At 40.1% G+C, this 19,429-nt stretch overlaps 1 protein-coding gene across 7 annotated transcripts in view; it reads left to right on the top strand.

Moving 5' to 3' along the window:
* Nucleotides 1-19,429, top strand: part of Grk4 (G protein-coupled receptor kinase 4) — a 99,775-nt gene that overhangs the window by 76,100 nt on the left and 4,246 nt on the right. For 5 of the 7 annotated variants that reach the window (XM_028758025.1, XM_028758029.1, XM_028758024.1 and 2 more), the window contains 4 exons: nt 2,016-2,053; nt 3,479-3,568; nt 14,922-15,130; nt 17,472-17,609. In XM_028758025.1, coding sequence (XP_028613858.1) covers nt 2,016-2,053; nt 3,479-3,568; nt 14,922-15,130; nt 17,472-17,609 — 475 coding nt within the window. Of the gene's footprint in view, nt 1-2,015; nt 2,054-3,478; nt 3,569-14,921; nt 15,131-17,471; nt 17,610-19,222; nt 19,269-19,429 lie in introns of those variants that run through there. The other 2 variants (XM_028758030.1, XM_028758026.1) reach the window with 2 other exon arrangements.

Below are 19,429 nucleotides of genomic sequence, written 5' to 3'. Positions count from 1 at the left end.
GTGATGGAAACCCTCAGACTCCTTGTCTGTACTTACTATGGAGAATCTTTGTGTAAATGGCTAGAGACAGAGCACATACAGTTCACAGTCATGACATACAGTGGGTATTCAGTGACAGATGGCTACTGTTACTGCTTTAGGTTGTGCATTCCTTATCTAGAGAATGCACCACAGTATGTCAGAGTTCCAGGCATTTCAGATTTCAGATTTTTGATTAGAGTCCAGTATGTATTATTGCAACGACTGTTGTTTGTTCTAGTTTAATTTTTGTCACTGTAACAAAACACTTTGACCAATACTCTGGGGAAGGAAAGGATTTGACTTACACTTCCATGTCACAGTCCATCACTGACTGAAGTCAGGGTGGGAACTGATGCAGGAACTTGGAAGCAGGAACTGAAATAGAGACTATAGAGAAATGTTTATTGGCTCACTTCTCCTGGCTTGTTCAGCTAACACCTTATATAACCCAGACCTACTTTTCTGGGATGGTACCACCCATAGTGGTCTGGACCCTCCTATATCAATTAGGAATTAGGAAGATACCTTACACCAAGGCAGTGATGGTACATACCTTTAATCCCAGAATTTGGGAGGTAGAGACAGGTAAATCTCTTAAGTTTGAGGCCAGCCTGCTCAGCAGAGTAAATTCTAGGACAGCCAGGAAAGAAATTCTGTCTTGAAAAACCAAAATTAAATTAAAAAGAAGATGCTTTATAGGCTAATCTGATGGAGGCAGTTTCTCATTTGAGGCTCCATCTCTCCAAGTGACTGGTTTATGTCTAGTTGGCAAAAACTAACCAACACAGTTATTTTGTGAAATACCTACCACTGTATTTTACACCATTAGTATTTTCTGTCGACTGTATAGCTGATTGTACAGAAGGACAGGCGTAGGGCTAGCTTCTTATACTTTAATGAACCTGTAGATCAACAAGGACAAGGAAGAAATGTACATTTGAGTCAGTGGGACTCAGGGAAGGCCTAATATTTTCATCATAACCAGAGCCATACTGTTGGCAGGCTACATTTGAGCAGGTTTGGGTGGAGTCCTGGACATGTGAGATGGGAGGGTGACTGGAAAGGAAAGAAAATCAAGGAGGCTGTGAAGATTACATGTCAAGAATAGTTTAGTTTTAGTAATGTTTAATAGGGTTTTAAATTCCCAAATGGACAGAGGGAAAATTCAAAAATGCTTATTATTACTGTACCTAGAGAATGAATGTACATATGCCATTGGAGAACAACCCCTGCCAGGAGCTCCTGCCAGGCCACATAATTTCCCTACTCACTCTCTACCCTGGCCTTTCTGCCCTGACAGCAGTGACATCCACTGTGAGCCTCCTGAGCAGATGGTACCTTGACAGGGACCAACTGCCTACTGCTGGCAGGTGCTCCCTTTGGATCTCTTGGGTTCTCCTGTGTTGGTTCTCTGTCACATCTTGCTGCTGTGGCATTATTTCTAGGGTATTGTCTTGCACTCTGGCTTAGACTGCCCTTTTCATATGCTCCACATATTGGGAGAGGTACTTAGGGAATCTGGATTGTCCTCAAATGTGAAGTCATAAATATAAATCCTTTGAAAGTTTTTTTGGAATGTAATGCATTTTAAAGTACTTAACAATAAAATAGAACGAGTGAAGTTCTTTAAGAACTAATTGCTTTCCTTACTCTGGACTTACATACAGAATCACTGAAATATCTTCAGCTTGGCAAGACTATGTAAAGCAATTCATTTTACATTCAGCATATGTATGATGCTTGCTGAGATGAATTCCTTTTTTTTTATAGGCATACATCACCATGCCTAGCAAATTAGATTTTTTATAGAATTATTGAGCTGCCTGTAGTTATGGCTGAAGGCAGTAAGAGCTTGGATTGCTCACAGCGGGTGGTTTTACTTTCTGCCCTTCTAGCTACTGCTTTATAACCATCAAGATATCTCTGGCTGTTTCTTCTCAGTGCTCAGGAACTGATTTCTGAATAACAGCTTTTTGTTGTTTCTTTCCTTGTAGAGACCTAAAGCCAGAAAATATCCTCCTTGATGATCGTGGTAAGAGCATTTCACACTTAAGCGTAGGCTTATCAGAGGGACACTTGTACTTCAAAGCTCATGTGGACATAGTTAATAACGCAGACTGCAAACAATAACTAAAAGAAACTCTTTGGGTGTGTTCTTTAAAAAAAAGCAAAACACAATTGACATTGCTATCACCTTTACTTACATAAAATCAGAGACACCATATGTTAATGATGAATGTTTTATAGTAGGTGAAAATAAACCCAAAGTGAGTATTTGCCCTCCTGGTTTTTGGTATTGACCCATATTTATTTTGTCTTTATCCCTTAGCCCTCTGCACTTGGCATGCTGCCCTCCGTGCTGTCCCCTTATTATTTATCACTTGTCACAGAGAGGGGGTGTAGAATGCTGTTATGGGGCCCCTGTGGTGGTAGATGGGGACTGGCCTTGTGGTTAGCTCCTTGTCAGCATCATGGGTGCCTCTGACATGGTATCTCTGGATGTGAGAATGAGCCTTATTGCTAGGATGCTGGTTGTATTTACTTTAAGTGGGTTAGCAACTTAAGAAGGAGCTTATGATTAGTGATTCTTAGTGGCTAAAAGGATCTTTCTGTGGAGCAGAGAACGTGAATCAGAGCCAGAGTGATTCCTAGAAAGAATAAGTTCATGTGGCTCGTTACTGAAGGCAAAATGTACGACTCTGTCAGTACTCAGCTCTTATGTGCACTTCTGCCACTGCTTTCTGCTTGTACCTAACTTATGTGCTGACCCCATGAAGAAGAGACGTGCTTGGAATTTCATTTATGTAATAATTAAGAAGTAACTCGACTGCTTCCAACTCTTAAGTCTGTGATTTGTGCTGGGATATGCTGCACTGGTATCTAGAGTTGGCATTGAAGGGAAGAGAACAAATTATGTTGTAAGTTTATGAGGTGTGTTATTAGGGTAAGTCTAAATCCTATGAGAGGTGTCCTTAGAAGAACATTTTTTGTAATTGGTTACCTTCATAGGACTGTAGCCAACATTTATGCCCTTCTATGCACAAAACATTTGTATAGTACAGTTCTATAAGTGAAGTATCTTAACTGGTAGTTATGAGGAAATAATAAATATGGTTCTTCTGTCTTTATCTGGTGGCCATTTACTGTTAAAGGGCTTCTTTAGGTATAAATATAATTTCTTGCTGTTAGTGAAACTCAGTGTGCTATATGAGATTACATTACATATATAAATGTTAAATATAATTTTTAGATATTGGTATTTTTGATACATTTTTATGTGTTTTTAGCACTGAGGATAGAATCTCAAGCCTTATATACCATATACAAGGGTTCTGTTACTGAGCTATATCCCCAGCCCTCATCAGTACTTTTTAGATGGACTTTGCCTCACAGTTATGAATGTCACTAAAATATTACTTCTCCCCATGATCTGTACGTTGTGTGTGAACACGCACAGGACACATCCGAATTTCAGATCTTGGTCTAGCTATGGAAGTCCCAGAAGGGCATATGGTTCGAGGAAGAGTTGGTACTGTTGGCTACATGGGTAAGTGAAAGATGACTTTGGTGGACCTCATCCTTTTCTGCTAGGTGTCCCAGTGCTTAGAACCTAGAGGGAATACTTAGCTTTAAATTTACTTTACTAGTATGAACCTCATTAAGCCATAAGAATAATGCTACATTAAAACATTAATTTTTAAAAAATATTTGTGTTACATTTATTTATTATTATGTACATGTATGTGTACATATGAGCACACCAGGGAGCACATGTGCAAGTCAGACGACAATTCAAGTGAGTCAGTTCTCTGCTTTCATAAAACTCAATAGTCAGGCGTTAAGGCAAGCACTTTTACCCTTTAAGCCATCTGGCCAGCCCCTGAAATAGCACTTAATAAAGCTCATTATCACTGTGATACTTTATATACAAACACAACAATTCACATTCTTCCTGTCTAAAAACGATTAGCTCTAATTTTTTTTTGTTTGTTTGTTTGTGGTTTTTTTTTTGAGACAGGGTTTCTCTGTGTAGCCCTGGCTGTAGACCAGGCTAGCCTCGAACTCAGAAATCTGCCTGCCTCTGCCTCCCAAGTGCTGGGATTAAAGGCGTGCACCACCACTGCCCAGCAATTAGCTCTAAATTTAATTAAAAAACAACAACAACAATTTTTGGGAGGTCAGAGGAAGCTGGGTATGGTGATCTGTGGGATTAAAGGTGTGTACTACCACACTCATCTAGTAGACATCGCTCCCCTGCCTTTGGCGTTGTTTTGAAATAGAGTTTCTCTGTGTAGTCCTGGCTGTCCTGGAACTCACTCTGTAGACCAGGCTGGCCTCGAACTCAGAGATGTGCCTATCTCTGCCTTCTCAGTGCTGGGATTAAAGGCTTGTGCCACCACCTCTGACTTCCTTCCCCACTTTTATTAAACAGACTCTTCTCTTATCCAGTATAATCTAAATACAGTTGAATACAGTTCCCCTCCCTCTGCTCTCCTAGTTGCTCCTCACTCCTCTTCCATCCAGATAGACTCCCTGTTTGTCTCTCATTAGAAAAGAACAGGGTTCTGGGAGATAACAAAATATAACAAAACAAAATATAGTAAGATAAAATGAAAACTATCATATTGAAGTTGGACAAGCCAAGCCAACAGAAACTAAAAGAGCTGCAAGAGAAGGCACAAGGATCAGAGACCCACTTGTTTACATATTCATAAGTTCCATAAAAGTACTAAACTGAAAACTATTATATATTATTTGTAAATATGTAAATTATATAGATATATAAAAATTATTTATATTATTTCCCCCCAGTGCTGGGACTGGGTATCATCCAATTGAGTTGTTAGCTGAAAGAGTCTCATGGAAATCCCTAAACAACCCAGGCTTGTTACTAAGTTACCAAGACAATAGGTTGCTCTCTACAAACTGACAACAAGGGCTTATTACAATCATATCTATACATACGAATACACACACACACACACACACACACACACACACACGATAGCTTTTAGTGCAGTGTGTGTGTGTGTGTGTGTATAAGACCTGGTGCAGACCCATGTAGGCCCTATGATTGATGTTTCTATTTCGTGAGTTCATATGAACTTTGCTCAGTTGTTTTAGAGGACTTTGTTCTCCTGGTGTCCTCTGTCTCTTCTGATTCCCCTACTCTTTCTGCCTCCTCTTCTGAGGGGTTCCCTGAGCTCTCAGGGGAAGGATTTGATGGAGATATCCTCAGGGGAGGGGATTTGATGGAGATATCTTGTTTAGAGCTCTCTCTCTCTCTCTCTTTCTCTCTCTCTCTCTCTGTGTGTGTGTGTGGTATGTGTGGTGTGTGTGTGTGTGTGTGTGTGTGCCCGCACGCGCGCATATGCATGCGTGCATGCATATAATGTGGCTCTCTGCATTTGTTCGCATTTGCTGCAGGAAGAAACCCCTCTGATGATGGCTGAAAGGCACTGAACTATGAATATATCAGAATATCATTAGAAGTCATTTTACTATTACTTTTTTTTTTGACCAGTAGTATTTGGTTATACTCTAGGTTTCTAGGATATCTAGTCTTTGATTCTTGGTCACCCCAGCAGTGTTGGGTATGGATATGTAATAGGCCTTAAGTCAAATCAGACATTGACTGGTTGCTCCCACAAGGTATGTGTCACCATTGTAGATTCAAGGATTTGTGGTTGGGTTGCTATTTGCTCTTTTCTTTTGGTACCCTGCAGAATATTTTCCCATGTCATAGACATTACAAAATGGGAGCAAAGGTTCTATGTAGGCACCAGTTTGATCTCTTCATTTTCAGTGAGTTGTGTGGGTATTATCTTTAGCAATGAGCCTCTGCTGTCAGTTTGTGGAGAGCAACCAGTTGTCTTGGTAACAGCATAGGTTGTTGGGGATTTCCATGGGACCCTTTTAGCTAACAACTCAATTGGATATGATACCCAGTCCCAGCACTGGAAGCTTCATTTAGTGACAAGACATGGCCATTAAGAGTTCTGGCTCTCCATTCCACTGTAAATGCCTGGCAGTAAAGATGGCCCCAGACTGGGTTCCTGCCTGCAGTGTGTGTGGCGGTAGCCCATGTGCCTTTACCTAATGTCAGATTTGCAAGCGTTTAGTCTGTCTTTATGTTAGGGGGTCTTAGGAACTTCAGAGAGAGAGCCGATGACAGTGGTTTTCTGCCCACCCCACACCCTGCCAGGGACTTTGGTTGCGCTTGTAAATGGCGAGGGTTGGTGAGCTGCTGGTATTGCTGAAGGCAGGGAGGACCCTCACCTGCTTCATAGTGCACTCACTGAATTGGATTGGGGAAGAGACTGACTGTACTCAATGGCAAACTTGAAGTATTAAAATAAGGCTGTCCTCTACACACTCCCTAGTCACGCAGGATCCCTGGAGCCAAAACAGTATATGTTCCAGCTGCAAAGAGCAGACTGCTCTCAGCTTGCATAGCATCTTAGGGGAGGGAAGATGAATGGATAGGTAACGGGGTGGAGGAACTATGGGAATTTTGTCATCCAGGTGGCTTTAGGGTCCTAAGGAATAGAGAAGAATGGCACTGGGGAGGTCTGGATGGATCTGGTTTGTGTAGGAGTTCCCTATAGATAAATTACTGGTCCCCCAATCACTATCCCCAGTATGTAATGGCTGAATTAATATGTAATCAATTGCATTGTATCTAAAGCCTTAGAACTAGTCAGGTGCTCCTCCCACCCAGTGCCATTTCTTACCCTCTAATCCTACCTGATCTTTAACAAAGCATTAATAATTCTAAGGATAATCTCTATTTTGTTGTGATTTTTTGTAACTGTTTTAAATAAATCAATTTGTACTGTAAAAAAAAAAGAGTTCTGGCTCTCATTATTTGGGGACTTCATTTGTATTGACTTCATATAGTTAGTTTTCATTGCACTAGATTTCCATACTGCCCCCACAAATACTCTTTGATTCTCTTTATTTTTTTTATTTTATGTATTCACCATTGCTCTTTTCAGACACACCAGAAGAGGGCATCAGACCCCATTGCAGATGGTTGTAAGCCACCATGTGGTTGCTGGGAATTGAACTCAGGACCTCTGGAAGAGCAGTCAGTGCTCTTAACCACTGAGCCATCTCTCAAGCTCCTACTTCAACTCTTAATGTCTTTTCCCCCATACCTCCCCTCAATCCCATGTTCCCCCATCCCTTTTCCACATGATCCTCCCATTCTACCTCCCAACTTCTGATTCCAATCCACCCATAAAATCTCTTCTATTTCCCCCTCCTAGGGGGATCTATATGTCTCTGTCCACTATATCTAACCTCTTTGGGCCTATGGATTGTAGCTGAGTTATAATTTATTTAATGGTTAATATCCATATATAACAATCTACATACATATTTATCTTTTTGGGTCTGGATTACCTCACTCAGGATGATATTTTTTCTAGTTCTGTTCCCTTGCCTGAAAACAAACCTCCCTCCCTCCCTCCCTCCCTCCCTCCCTCCCTCCCTCCCTCCCTCCCTTCCTCCCTTCCTTGGAGCTGAGTAAAATCCCATTGTGCAAATGTACCACATGTTCTTTATCCATTCTTCTGTTAAGGCTATCCCCAATTTCTGGATATTATGAATAGAGCAGCAATGGACATTGTTGAGCAAGTATTAGGATGAAATGTTATTTTGATATATGCCCAATAGTGGAATAGCTGGATCTTGAGGGAGCTTATTTCCCATATTTCTGAGGAATTGCTATACTGATTTCCATAGTAGCTTATAAATTTGCACTCCCACCAGCAATGGAGGAGAATGCTCCCCTGCTCCACATCCTTGTCAGTAAGAACTGCAACTTGTGTTATTGATTATAGCCATTCTTACAGGTTTAAGATAGAATCTCAGTCGTTTTTATTTGTATTTCCCTGATGGCTAAGGATTTTGAACATTTAAGTACTTTTTAGCGGTTTGAGATTCCTCTATTGAGAATTCTTTGTTTATATCTGTACCCCAATTTTAATTGTTTTTTTGTATCAAGTTTCTTGAGTGTGATTATATATTTTGGATAATAGCCCTCTATAAGATGTAAAGTTGGTAAAAATCTTTTCCCATTCTGTAGGCTGCTAATTTGTCCTAATGATGGTGGCCTTTGCTGTGTGGAAACTTTTCAGTTTCATGAGGTCCCATTTATTACTTATTGATCTTAGTGCCTGCATTGTCTGTGTTCTGTCCAGAAAGCCACCAACTGTGCCAGTGTGCCCAAGGCTATTTTCTATTTTCTCTTCTATCAGCTTTAGTATACCTGGCTTTATCTTATAGTTTTTGATCTATTTGGAGTTGAGTTTTTGTGCAGGGTGCTAGGTATGGGTCTATTTGAATTATACAGTTTGACCAGCACCATTTGTTGAAGATGCTATCTTTTTTCCAGCATGTATTTCTGGCTTCTTTATCAAAAAATCAAGTGTCTATATGTGTGTGGGTATATGGCTAGGTCTCGAATTCAGTTTCATTGATTGATCATTGTATCTGTTTTTATTCCAATACCGTGTGTGTGTGTGTGTGTGTGTGTATGTGTGTGTGTATGTGTGTTTTATTAGTTTTAGTGTAGCTTGAGATCTGGAATAGTGAGACCTTCCACAGTTCTTTTATTCTTCAGGATTACTTTATCTATTCATATGATTTTTATCTGTTTTTTATTCATATGATTTGAATATTGTCCTTTCAAAGTCTGTGAAGAATTTTGATGGGGATTGTACTGAACCTGTAGATTGCTTTGCTAGGAGCATGGGAGATCTTTCCATCTTCTGATATCTGCTTCTGATATCAGTTTCTTTCTTTAAAGACTTGACATTTTTATTTTTATCCTATGAGTCTTTCACTTGGTTGGTTGGAGTTACTTTAAGATATTTGATATTATTTGAGGATATAGTGAAAGATGTTTCCTTGATTTCTTTCTCAGTCTGTTTGTCATTTGTATATAGAAGGGCTACTGATTTTTGTGAGTTAATTTGGCATCTAACTGCTCTGCCGTAAGTGTTTATCAGCTGTAGGAGTAGCTTGGTGGAATTTTTAGGGTCACTTATGTATACTGTCATATCATCTGCAAATAAAGATACCATGACTTCCTCTTTGTATCCCCTTAATCTCCTTCAGTTCTGTATTGTTTTAGTAAAGACTTTATTGTGCTGTATTTAATAGGTATAGAGAGAACAGATAATGTCTTGCTCCTGATTTAAGTGGAATTGTTTTGTGTTTTTCTCCATTTAATGGGCTTGCTGTCATTTTTACGTTTAGTTATGTCCCTGTATCCCTAATCTCTCTAGGATTTTTATCTTGAAGGGGTATTGGATTTTGTCAAAGGCCTTTATTTTTATTTTTTGCATTTAATGAAAGGACCATCTGGTTTGTTTTTTTTTCTTTCAGTTTGTTTAGGTAGTGGATTATATTTATTGATTTTCGTATATTGAACCATCTCTGCATCTGTGAGGTGGGAGCCTATTTGATTATGGTGTATTATCTTTTTATGTCTTCTTGGAATCTATTATTTTTGCATCTATGTTCATAAGAAAAGTTGGTCTGTTATTTTTTTTTTCTTTGTTGGGTCTTGGTGTAGTTTGAGTATCAGGGTAACTGTAGTTCATAGAATGAATTGAACTATGTTCCTTCTGTTTCTATTATGTTGTGGAATAATTTCAGGAGTATTTTTGTTAAGTGTTTTTGAAAGTCTAGTAGAATTCTGTACTAAAACCATTGGGCCCTGGGCTTTTTTTGGGTGGGAAACTTTTTAATGACTGCTTCTATTTCACTATGGTGTTATATTATAGGTCTGTTTAAATAGTTTATCTGATCTTAATTTAGCTTTGGTAAGTGGTAATTATCAAGAAAATTATCTGTTTCTTTCAGATTTTCCAATTTTGTAGAGTACATGTTTTTAAAGTACGCTTGTATGATTTTATGAATTTCCTTGGTGTCTGTTGTTATGACCTCCTTTCCTTTTCCAATTTTGTTAATTTGGATTCTCATTCTCTCTCTCTCTCTCTCTCTCTGTCTCTCTCTCTCTCTCTGTCTCTCTCTCTCTCTCTTTCTCTCTCTCTCTCTCTCTCTCTCTCTGTCTCTCTCTCTCTCTTTCTCTCTCTCTCTCTCTGTCTCTCTCTCTGTCTCTCTCTCTCTGTCTCTCTCTCTCTCTCCTTTTAGTTAAATTGGATAAAGGTTTGTCGATCTTATTGACTCAATGAACCAACTGTTTGTTTTATTGATTCTCTATATTGTTTTCTTTGCTTCTGTTTTATTAGTTTCAGCCACCTACTCCTTTTGGTTGTGATTTCTTTTGCTCTAGAGCAGCACTTCTAAACCTTCCTAATGTTGCTACCCTTTAATACAGTTCATGTTGTAGGGACCCCCAACCCTAAAATTATATTGTTCCTACTTTATAAACTGCAATCGTGCTGTCATGACTCATAATATAAATATCTGATATGCAGGATAGTGACACACAGATTGAGAACCACTCTTCTTTAGCTTTCAGGTGTACTATTAAGTTACTAGTATTAGACCTCTCCAGTTTTTTGTTTGTTTACTCTAGGTACTTAGGGCTATGAACTTTCTTCTTAGAACTACTTTTATCATGTCCTTTAAGTTTGGGTACGATGTGTATTCATTTTCATTCAAATCAAGAAAGTCTTTAATTTCTTTATTTCTGTCTTGATCCATTTTTCATCCAGTAGAGAATTGTTCAGTTTCCATGAGTTTGTAAGCTTTCTATTGTTTCTGTTATTGATGCCCAGCTTTAATCTATAATGGTCTGATAGGATACAGGGAGTTATTTCCATTTTCTTGTGTTTGTTGAGACTTTTTTTTGTGTCCAAATATGTAGTTGATTTTGGAGAAAGTTCCATGAGGTGCAGAAAAGAAGGTATATTTTTTTGTGTTTGGATATAATGTTCTGTAAATATCTGTTAGGTCCATTTTGTCTATAATATCTTTTAGCTCCAGCATTTCTCTGTTTAGTTTTTGTGTAGATGGCCTATCTATTGGTGAGAGTGTGGTACTAAAATTTCCCACAGTTAGTATGTGAGGATCAATATGTGATTTGTGCTGTAGTAGTGTTTCTTTTACAAAAGTAGGTGCCCTTTGTGTTAAGAATTGAAATGTCATCTTGGTGGATTTTTTTTTCTTTGATGAATACAAAGTATCCTTCCCAATCTCTTTTGATTAGTTTTGGTTTAAAGTCTATTTTGTTAGATATTAAAATGGCTGCACAAGCTGTTTCTTAGGTCCATTGGCTTGGAATATCCTTTCCCAATCCTTTACTCTTATACCTGTCTTTGACTTTGAGGTATTTTTCTTAGGTGCAGTAAAAGAATGGGTCCTGTTTTCCCATTCATTCTGTTAGTCTGTATCTTTTTATTGGGGGAATTAAGATTCTTGATATTGAGGGATATCAGTGACCAATGATTGTTGATTCCTATTCTTTAGTTGTTGTTGTTGGTAATGGTGGTGGTCTTGAGTGTGTGTGTGTGTGTGTGTGTGTGTCTGTCTGTCTGTCTGTCTGTCTGTGTGTACATGCATATATTTCCTTTCCTTGAATTTTAGTGGTCTGGGATTATTTAGTCCCTCTGTTTTGATAGTTGTGATGGAGTTTTCCTTCTATCACCCTCTGTAGGACTGGATTTATAGATAAATATTGTTAAAATTTGGTTTTATCATAGAATGTCTTATTTTCTCTATCCATGTTGATTGAGAGTTTTGCTGGGTATAGTAGTCTGATTGGCATCTGTGGTCTCAGAGACTGCAGTACTTCTTTTCTGGCTTTTAGGGTCTTCTTTGAGAAAGCAAATGTAATCCTAATAGATATGCCTCTGTTTGTTACTTGGCCTTTTCTTTTGCTCTGTATGTTTAGTATTTTGATGATTATGTGGTCAGAGGACTCTTTTCAGGCCCAATCTATTTGGTGTTCTGTATGTTTCTTGTACCTTTATAGGCATTTCTTTCTTTAGGTTAGAATTTTTTTCTTCTATGATTTTGTTGAAAATATTTTCTGGGCCTTTGAGCTGGGTTTCCTCCCCTTCCTCTAGTCTCATTATCCTTAAATTTGCCCTTTTCATAATATCCCAGATTTTATGGATGTTTTGTGTCAGTAAATTTTCAGATTTAACATTTTCTTTGACTGATGTAGCTATCTATTTCTTCTATTATATCTTTAACGCCTGAGATTCTCTCTTCTGTCTCTCATATTCTCTTGGTGAAGCTTGCCCTGTAGTTCCTGTTTGAATTCTAACTTTTTATTTCTGGAATTCCCCCAGTTTTGTTTTCTTTATTCCCATTTTCAGGCCTTGAACAATTTTATGTATTTTCTTTAACTGTTTTTTTCTTGGTTTTCTTTAAGGGACTTACTCATTTACTCTTTAAGGATTGCTATCTTCTTCATATAGTTGATTTTAAGGTCATTTTTGGGGGAGGCATCAGTTATGTTGCAATGCTCAGTACCTGCTGTAGTAGGGTTGCTGGGCTTCAGTTGAGACATTGTCCTGGCTGTTGTTGATTGTGTTTTTATACTGAAACCTAGGTATCTGGGATCGAGATGACTATAGGTCTTGATGATGAATGATGATATCTGTTGTTATCTCTGCTGGATGAGTGTCTTTCCTTGGTTTCTACTTCTTCCCTGGATTTTAGGAGAGTGTAGTAATTGTGTACTGCCTGGTAGGAAATTTCTCTCCGTCTGTTTCCCTGGCCTACTCAGGTGATGTGTTCCCAGTGTATGCCTGCTGGCGTTGGAGGCTGGGATAATGGAATGAATTGGGGGAAATAGGGCTGGAGGAGAAGATCTTTGTGATCTGTTTGGGGTAGGGTCAGAGAAGAAAGGGAGACTGCAGCAGACTTTCTGCTATAGAGCTGGGGATAAGCCTGGGATGGGGCGGGGATTGGATCAGGAAGAGCAGAAGAGGTGTGCATCCACTGTCAACCTACTTGTTTCCCTGGCAGGAGTGGCCTTGGGGTACCAGGGGTTGTCTGCTGGGGTTTGGGACTTGGACAAAGGAACAAGTAGGGGTAAGGAGGATCTGTGGGATCCACATGGGAGGAAGGCTGCAGAGCTGGGTATAAGACTGGGGGATTCGGTCTGGGGGAGACAGAGAATTGAGACATCTTTTTAAAGCAGCTGATAATATAGCTACATTTTAACAGAGAAATCTGAACCATAGGTAAAAACTACAGTTGGATCTACAAAAAGTGTGTAGTCTTTAAGTTCTACAAATTAAGGTACTTTAATTTACAAAATAATTGGGGAAACAGACTAGAAAAATATCCCAACATCTGAGTTGTCTGTGCAACAGAATTTGAGCCCATGAGTGCTCAGACCATGAGTTAGAATGACAACTGATGTGATTTCCCTAAAGGATGGCTGTTCCGTAACATAAATGTCATTGCTTTCAAATGTCATCTCAGTGTTAAAATTTAACCTAGTCAATTAGTAAATGGTGTTGAGGATCTAGAGCAGCAGTTCTCACCCTTCCTAATGCTGTGACCCTTTACTACAGCTCCTCGTGCTGTGGTGACCCCCACCGTAACATTATTCTTGTTGCTCCTTCATAACTGTCATTTTGCTACTGTTATGAATCACAAAGTAAATATGCATGTTTTCTGATTGTCTTAGGTGACCCACGTGAAAGAGTAGTTCAACTTTACTATAGCCCGAGATCCGAAGGTTGAGAGCCAGTGATCTGGAGGGAATGAGGAGTCTCCTAGTCTGGAGCCCTCTTCTTCCTTTCCTCCTTCTCTTTTCTTCCCTTCCCTCCTTTCTTCCTTTCTTTTTTTGTCTTTTTTTTTTTTGTCTTGTTTTTTGAGACAGGGTTTCTCTGCCTAGCCCTGCCTGTCTTGGAACTTATTCTGTAGATCAGACTGACCTCAAACTCAGAGATCTGCCTCTGCTTCCCCAGTGCTGGGATTAAAGGCGTGTGCCACCACCTCTAGGCTTCTGCAGCGTTCTTTCTATAAATGAGGAGTGGAGCCCATAGAGAGTCCTGAGTTTATGTGGTTATGTGAGGGCAGTCTGGCAAGGCCACCAAGTCTTCTCATGTAGCTAGTGTCTCTGCATGTGGGCATATAAGCCTTACCCATCTGATCTCTGGGAAATTAATCAAATTCATATTATCCCAAAGACGAAGGGTATGGTGAGTCTTTCAGAGCCTGACATTTCTCCCCTTGTAGGTTTCTGACTTGGGAACAAATGACAGTGCACTTGAGGCACCCATGGGAAGATTTGAGTGATGGGAGCACCCCAAGAGGCAAGCTTTCTCTCCAGTACCATTTACCATATTACCCTCCCTGTAGCCAGCAAGTTTATTTAGATATACAGACACAGCTTCAATTACCCTTTCCACATCAATGAACCCAGTTATCTGAAGTGTATAACTCAGTGGACATTAGTGCATTACAAAGTTGTGTATCCATCATTATTATTAACACTACTCTGTCTAATTTCAGAACATTCTTCACTTCAGATTTTAATGACCTGTTAGCAACTACTTCCTATTTATCACTTCTATTCCCAGGCCTTTCAACTATGAATTTATGTTCAGTCTCTCTGAATTTGTTTTTCTGCATATTTTATATAATCATATGATCCATATAAATATAATCATATGATCTTTGGCTGTTTATGATTTTCTTTATTTTGGGGGGTGGGTGGGTCAAGACAAAGTTTCTTTGTGTAGCCTCAGATGCAACTGATCTGACCTCAAACTCAGCAGTGTTGAGATTAGAAACATGCGTCACCACTATCTGGCTGTGATTTAAAAAAAAAACTTAGCATGTTTTTAAGGTTCTTAGATCCTATTGTAACAAATATTAAATTAATGTATTACTTGGAATTATGAAAATATTTAAAACAAAAATTTAATTTAAAATTTCCTGTATTTGTTATTTAGCTCCAGAAATTATCAAACACCAAAAGTATACATTTAGTCCTGATTGGTGGGGACTTGGATGTCTGATATATGAAATGATTGCTGGACATTCTCCATTCAGAAAATATAAAGAAAAAGTCAACCGGGAGGAATTAGAAAGAAGAGTGAAGAATGAAACTGAGGAGTACTCTGAGAGGTTTTCAGAGGATGCCAAGTCCATCTGCAGCATGGTGGGTCAGGCTCCACGGAGGCAGGGAGACGTTTAACTCACTTCCTCTCTTTTGATGATTGAGAAGGCAGTAGTCAAGTAGGAAGGCAGTCTTCAGAAGCAGGATAGTCACCCCTTCCCAACTTAAAAGTCCTGGTTCAACACCAAGACCAGGCTGAGGTGAACTCAGCTAGGCCCCTCAGTAACCTACCTCCTTCCTGGTTCTCTTGTCTGGAATTTCATCTTAGGCAGACAATGAGAGTCCATCGAAGTTCCCAGCCCAAACTTGGAAAATGACTGGATAATTACGGCAAAGCCCAAGGAAAATTCATGACTCCCCCTTTTGTAGAGCTACTATTGAAAGGAAGAATGGTGCCAAATTATTCTGTTTTCAAAAAACAGCTGCTGAGTCTGGTTCATTGACTCATTTTATGTGAAATTAAATATAAAATGCTCAATTCTATTATATTTTGAAATGGGAAGAGTGCCTCTGCTAAATTCTTTTTCTTTAAATCATCGCTGACACTCTAACTTCAAGGGCAGCATGGGCCAGACTGACACCTACCTTACATATTTGATTATTGTATTAGGACCTTCATCATCCATGAGACATGATGATGCCAGAGAGCAAGTCCTAATGTAATCATAGAACCAGCCAGTAGCAATTGGGTGCCATCTACCCTTAGGGCTGGTTTTTTTTCACCAACTGCTAGCTGTCTACACACTAAAGTTTCTTTATCATTTGCTTACCTTAAAATGGTGACTATAAACATTTTTTTCTTTTGCTGTCCTTTGATGAATTTTTAAAAATTTTCTTTCAATAAGGGTTTATTGAATCAGTTAACTCAATTAAGAAACCCCTCACAAGAATGCCCTTTTTCTCCTACTGGATTGCCTCATGCAGCCTTGATAGGAAAGTGTATGCCTGGTCTTATTAGTCTTATTATAATTTGTTATACTATATTTGTCTGATAACCCTGGAAGGCCTGCTCTCTTTTTTGGGTGGGGGTATAATGTATGAGAGTTAAAAAATTTAAAAAAAATGGCCACAAGTCTCAAGACTCCCTTTCCAAGTGATTCTAGATTGTGTCCATTTAACAGCTACAATCAACAATCATGCTCAGTAACTACTGTGAAGAGAAACAACTGGCTCTTTTGTTGTTGTTGTTGTTGGATAATTTATTTACAATTCTGAGGTGATCCCCTTTCCCCATTCCCACCCCCCAACCCAGGAACCCCCATCCCATCCCCCCTCCTCCTGCTTCTATAAGGATGTGCCCCTACCCACCTGCCCACTCCCACCTCCCCACCCACAAATGCCCCCACACTGAAGCATCCAGCTTTCAAGGGACCAAGGACTTCCACTCCTACTTATGCCCAACAAGGCCATCCTTCCCTACATATACATCTGGAGCCTGGGGTCTCTCCCTATGTGCTCCCAGACAGGTGGTTTAGATCCTGGGGGCTCTGGTTGGTTGGTATTGTTGTTCTCCCCATGGGGCCGCAAACCCTTTCAGCTCCTTCAGTCTTCTAACTCCTCCATTGAGAAACCCATGATCAGTTCAATGGCTAGCTGTGAGCATCTGCCTCTGGATATGTCAGACTCTGGCAGACCTCTAAGGAGACAGCTATATCAGGCTTCTGTCAGCATGCACTTCCAGACATCCACATCAGCATCTACCTTTGGTAACTGCACATGGGATGGATACCCAGGTGGAACAGTCTCCAGACAACCCCTCCTTCAGTTTCTGTCCCACCCTTTGTCTCCATATTTGCTCCCATGAATAATTTAACAACTGGCTCTTAAACAATGGGTTAAGTTTCCCCACAAATGGATTGTAGGAAAGTATCTCAGGATATACAGTGGCTATTAACTTGGATATATGTCCTTTCTGCCACTCCTACTACTTTGGTTGTTGGGGATTTTTGTTTTGTTTCTTTTTGTTTGTTTTGTTTTCTTGGCGTTCCTTTTCTTTTTTCTTTTTTCTTTTTTTTCTTTTTTTTTCTTTTTTTTTCAAGACAGGGTTTCTCTGTATAGTTCTGGCACTCACTCTGTAGACCAGGCTGGCCTTGAACTCAGAAATCCAACTGCCTCTGCCTCCCAAGTGCTGGAATTAAAGGCATGCGCCACCACTGCCTGTCAGTGTTTTTGGCTTTTCAAGATAGTGTTTCTCTGTGTGGCCCTGACTGTCCTGGAACTCACTCTGAAGACCAGGCTGACTTTGAACTCACAGAGATCTGCTTGCCTCTGCCTCCCAAGTGCTGAGATTAAAGGTGCAGTCACCACCTGGGTCATTAAAGAAGCTAGTTTTGATTACATTTTTATCCTAATAGCTTCAGTTGATTGTTTCTCTCTCGTGTAGTTACTCATCAAGGATCCAAGTAAGCGGCTGGGCTGCCAGAGTGACGGAGCCTCTGCTGTAAAGCAGCACCCAGTGTTCAAGGATATTAACTTCAGCAGGCTGGAAGCAAATATGTTAGACCCACCTTTCATTCCTGATGTAAGTATGTCACCCAGAGTAGCTAGGTCTCAGGAACACCAATTCCCATAACAGTCTTTTGTTAAAACACACTTGATACAGATGGGTTCTGCTCTATGAAATCTGAGATCTGTTATTTCTGCTTCTCTTCTTCTTTCTTTCCTTCTTCTCTCCCTTCCTCCTCTTCCCTTCTTCCTTCCTTTCCCTTCTTCTTCCCTCCTCTTTCCTCCTCCTTTCTCTTCCCTTCTTCTCCCTCCTTTTCTTTTTCCTTCTTTTCCCTCTCTCTGTTTTCTTCCCTTGCTCCTCCTCCTCCATCTACCACTTCCATATCTTCAGGCAGACCCATAGTACCTCTCTGACTTCCAGGCCTGGTGTGTGCAGTCTATCACTGCTAGAGTAGCCAAACTCCCTGTCTTTCTCCCCATTCTCAGTGCCATTTCAGACCTCCTTGGCATGCCCTTTAAGGGCCTCTGTGTGCCAGTGTTCCTGCTATGACCTCAGTGCGGAGTTTACCTTCATCCATGTGCTCACTCCTTATACTGGACTGTGCTTTAGTCTGGCATGTGCAGCCCTTTCTACTTATCACTGGATATTGAGACTGGAGCTGCCAATATCTCTGCTTCATCATGAATATGCTATTGGGATAAAAATATCATGCCTCCAAAAGCATAGGGCCTGGCACTTGTCTGTGCTTGGTACATAATATAGGACATAATAAGTATATTAATAAATATAACATATAGTAAGTGAAGTACTGATGAAAAGATGATTAAGTGAAGATAACCTGGACTCTACCCTTAGTAGTCTGCTACAGACACATTCTAAAAATGGGAAGATAAGGTAAGTTTTCATTGTTGGATGGAATTAAGATAGATCTACAGTTAATATATTTTTATTATGACTTCTTCAGACTTGATATGCTTGCTTAATATCCATAATATTTGTTACAGTGGTAACTACTTCCTTGGAACTAATTTCTACTTGGCTTATTCAGGGCATGTGCACTATCTCCAGCATAGCTCTAGACTGAAGGCAAAGGGGGAGAAGGTAGATCAGTAAGAGAGGGACACAGGAAGACAAACTGACTGGCATTCTGGGAAAGCATTGCTGACAGTGAGGCATGTATAACGTGGGCTTCATATGGCTGTCAGGTCTGGAGATGGGGGTGCTTTCGTGAAATGCAGGGAAAACAGGTCAAGGTGGTTTCTTAGGAGGGAGGGGGAACACACTGGACAGGGGCCATCCTAGACTGTCTATGTCCTTGTCTTAAACAAATCACCCCATTTGGAGGCAGTTTAACAAACCCTGGACACTTTGTTCCTAAGAACAGTGCCAAGGTAGAGGCTGCAAGCCTGGGCCCTAATCCTAGTGGAGAAATTGCTAGCCAGAATGTTGCTTTCAATTTTAATCCAAATGCTAAGGAGATACTTTGCAGGTAGGACGTTGTCTTAGTCAGGGTTTCTATTCCTGCACAAGCATCATGACCAAGAAGCAAGTTGGTAAGGAAAGGGTTTATTCAGCTTACACTTCCACACTTCTGTTCATCACCAACTCAAGCAGGCCAGGAAGCAGGAACTGATGCAGAGGCCATGGAGGGATGTTACTTACTGGCTTGCTTCCCCTGCCTTGCTCAGCTTGCTTTCTTATAGAACCCACGACTACCAGCCCAGGGATGGCACCACCCACAATGGGCCCTTTACTCCTGATCACTAATCGAGAAAATGCCTTACAGCTGGATCTCATGGAGGCACTTCCTCAAGGGAGGCTCCTTTCTCTGTGATAACTCCAGCCTGTGTCAAGTTGACACGCAAAACCAGCCAGTACAGATGCTCAGTGCCAGA

The sequence above is a fragment of the Grammomys surdaster genome, unplaced genomic scaffold (genome assembly GCF_004785775.1).
Source record: "Grammomys surdaster isolate TR1022 unplaced genomic scaffold, NIH_TR_1.0 126187, whole genome shotgun sequence".
In the NCBI taxonomy this organism is placed as follows: Eukaryota; Metazoa; Chordata; class Mammalia; order Rodentia; family Muridae; genus Grammomys; species Grammomys surdaster.
This window is presented reverse-complemented; position numbering and strand designations above follow the sequence as displayed.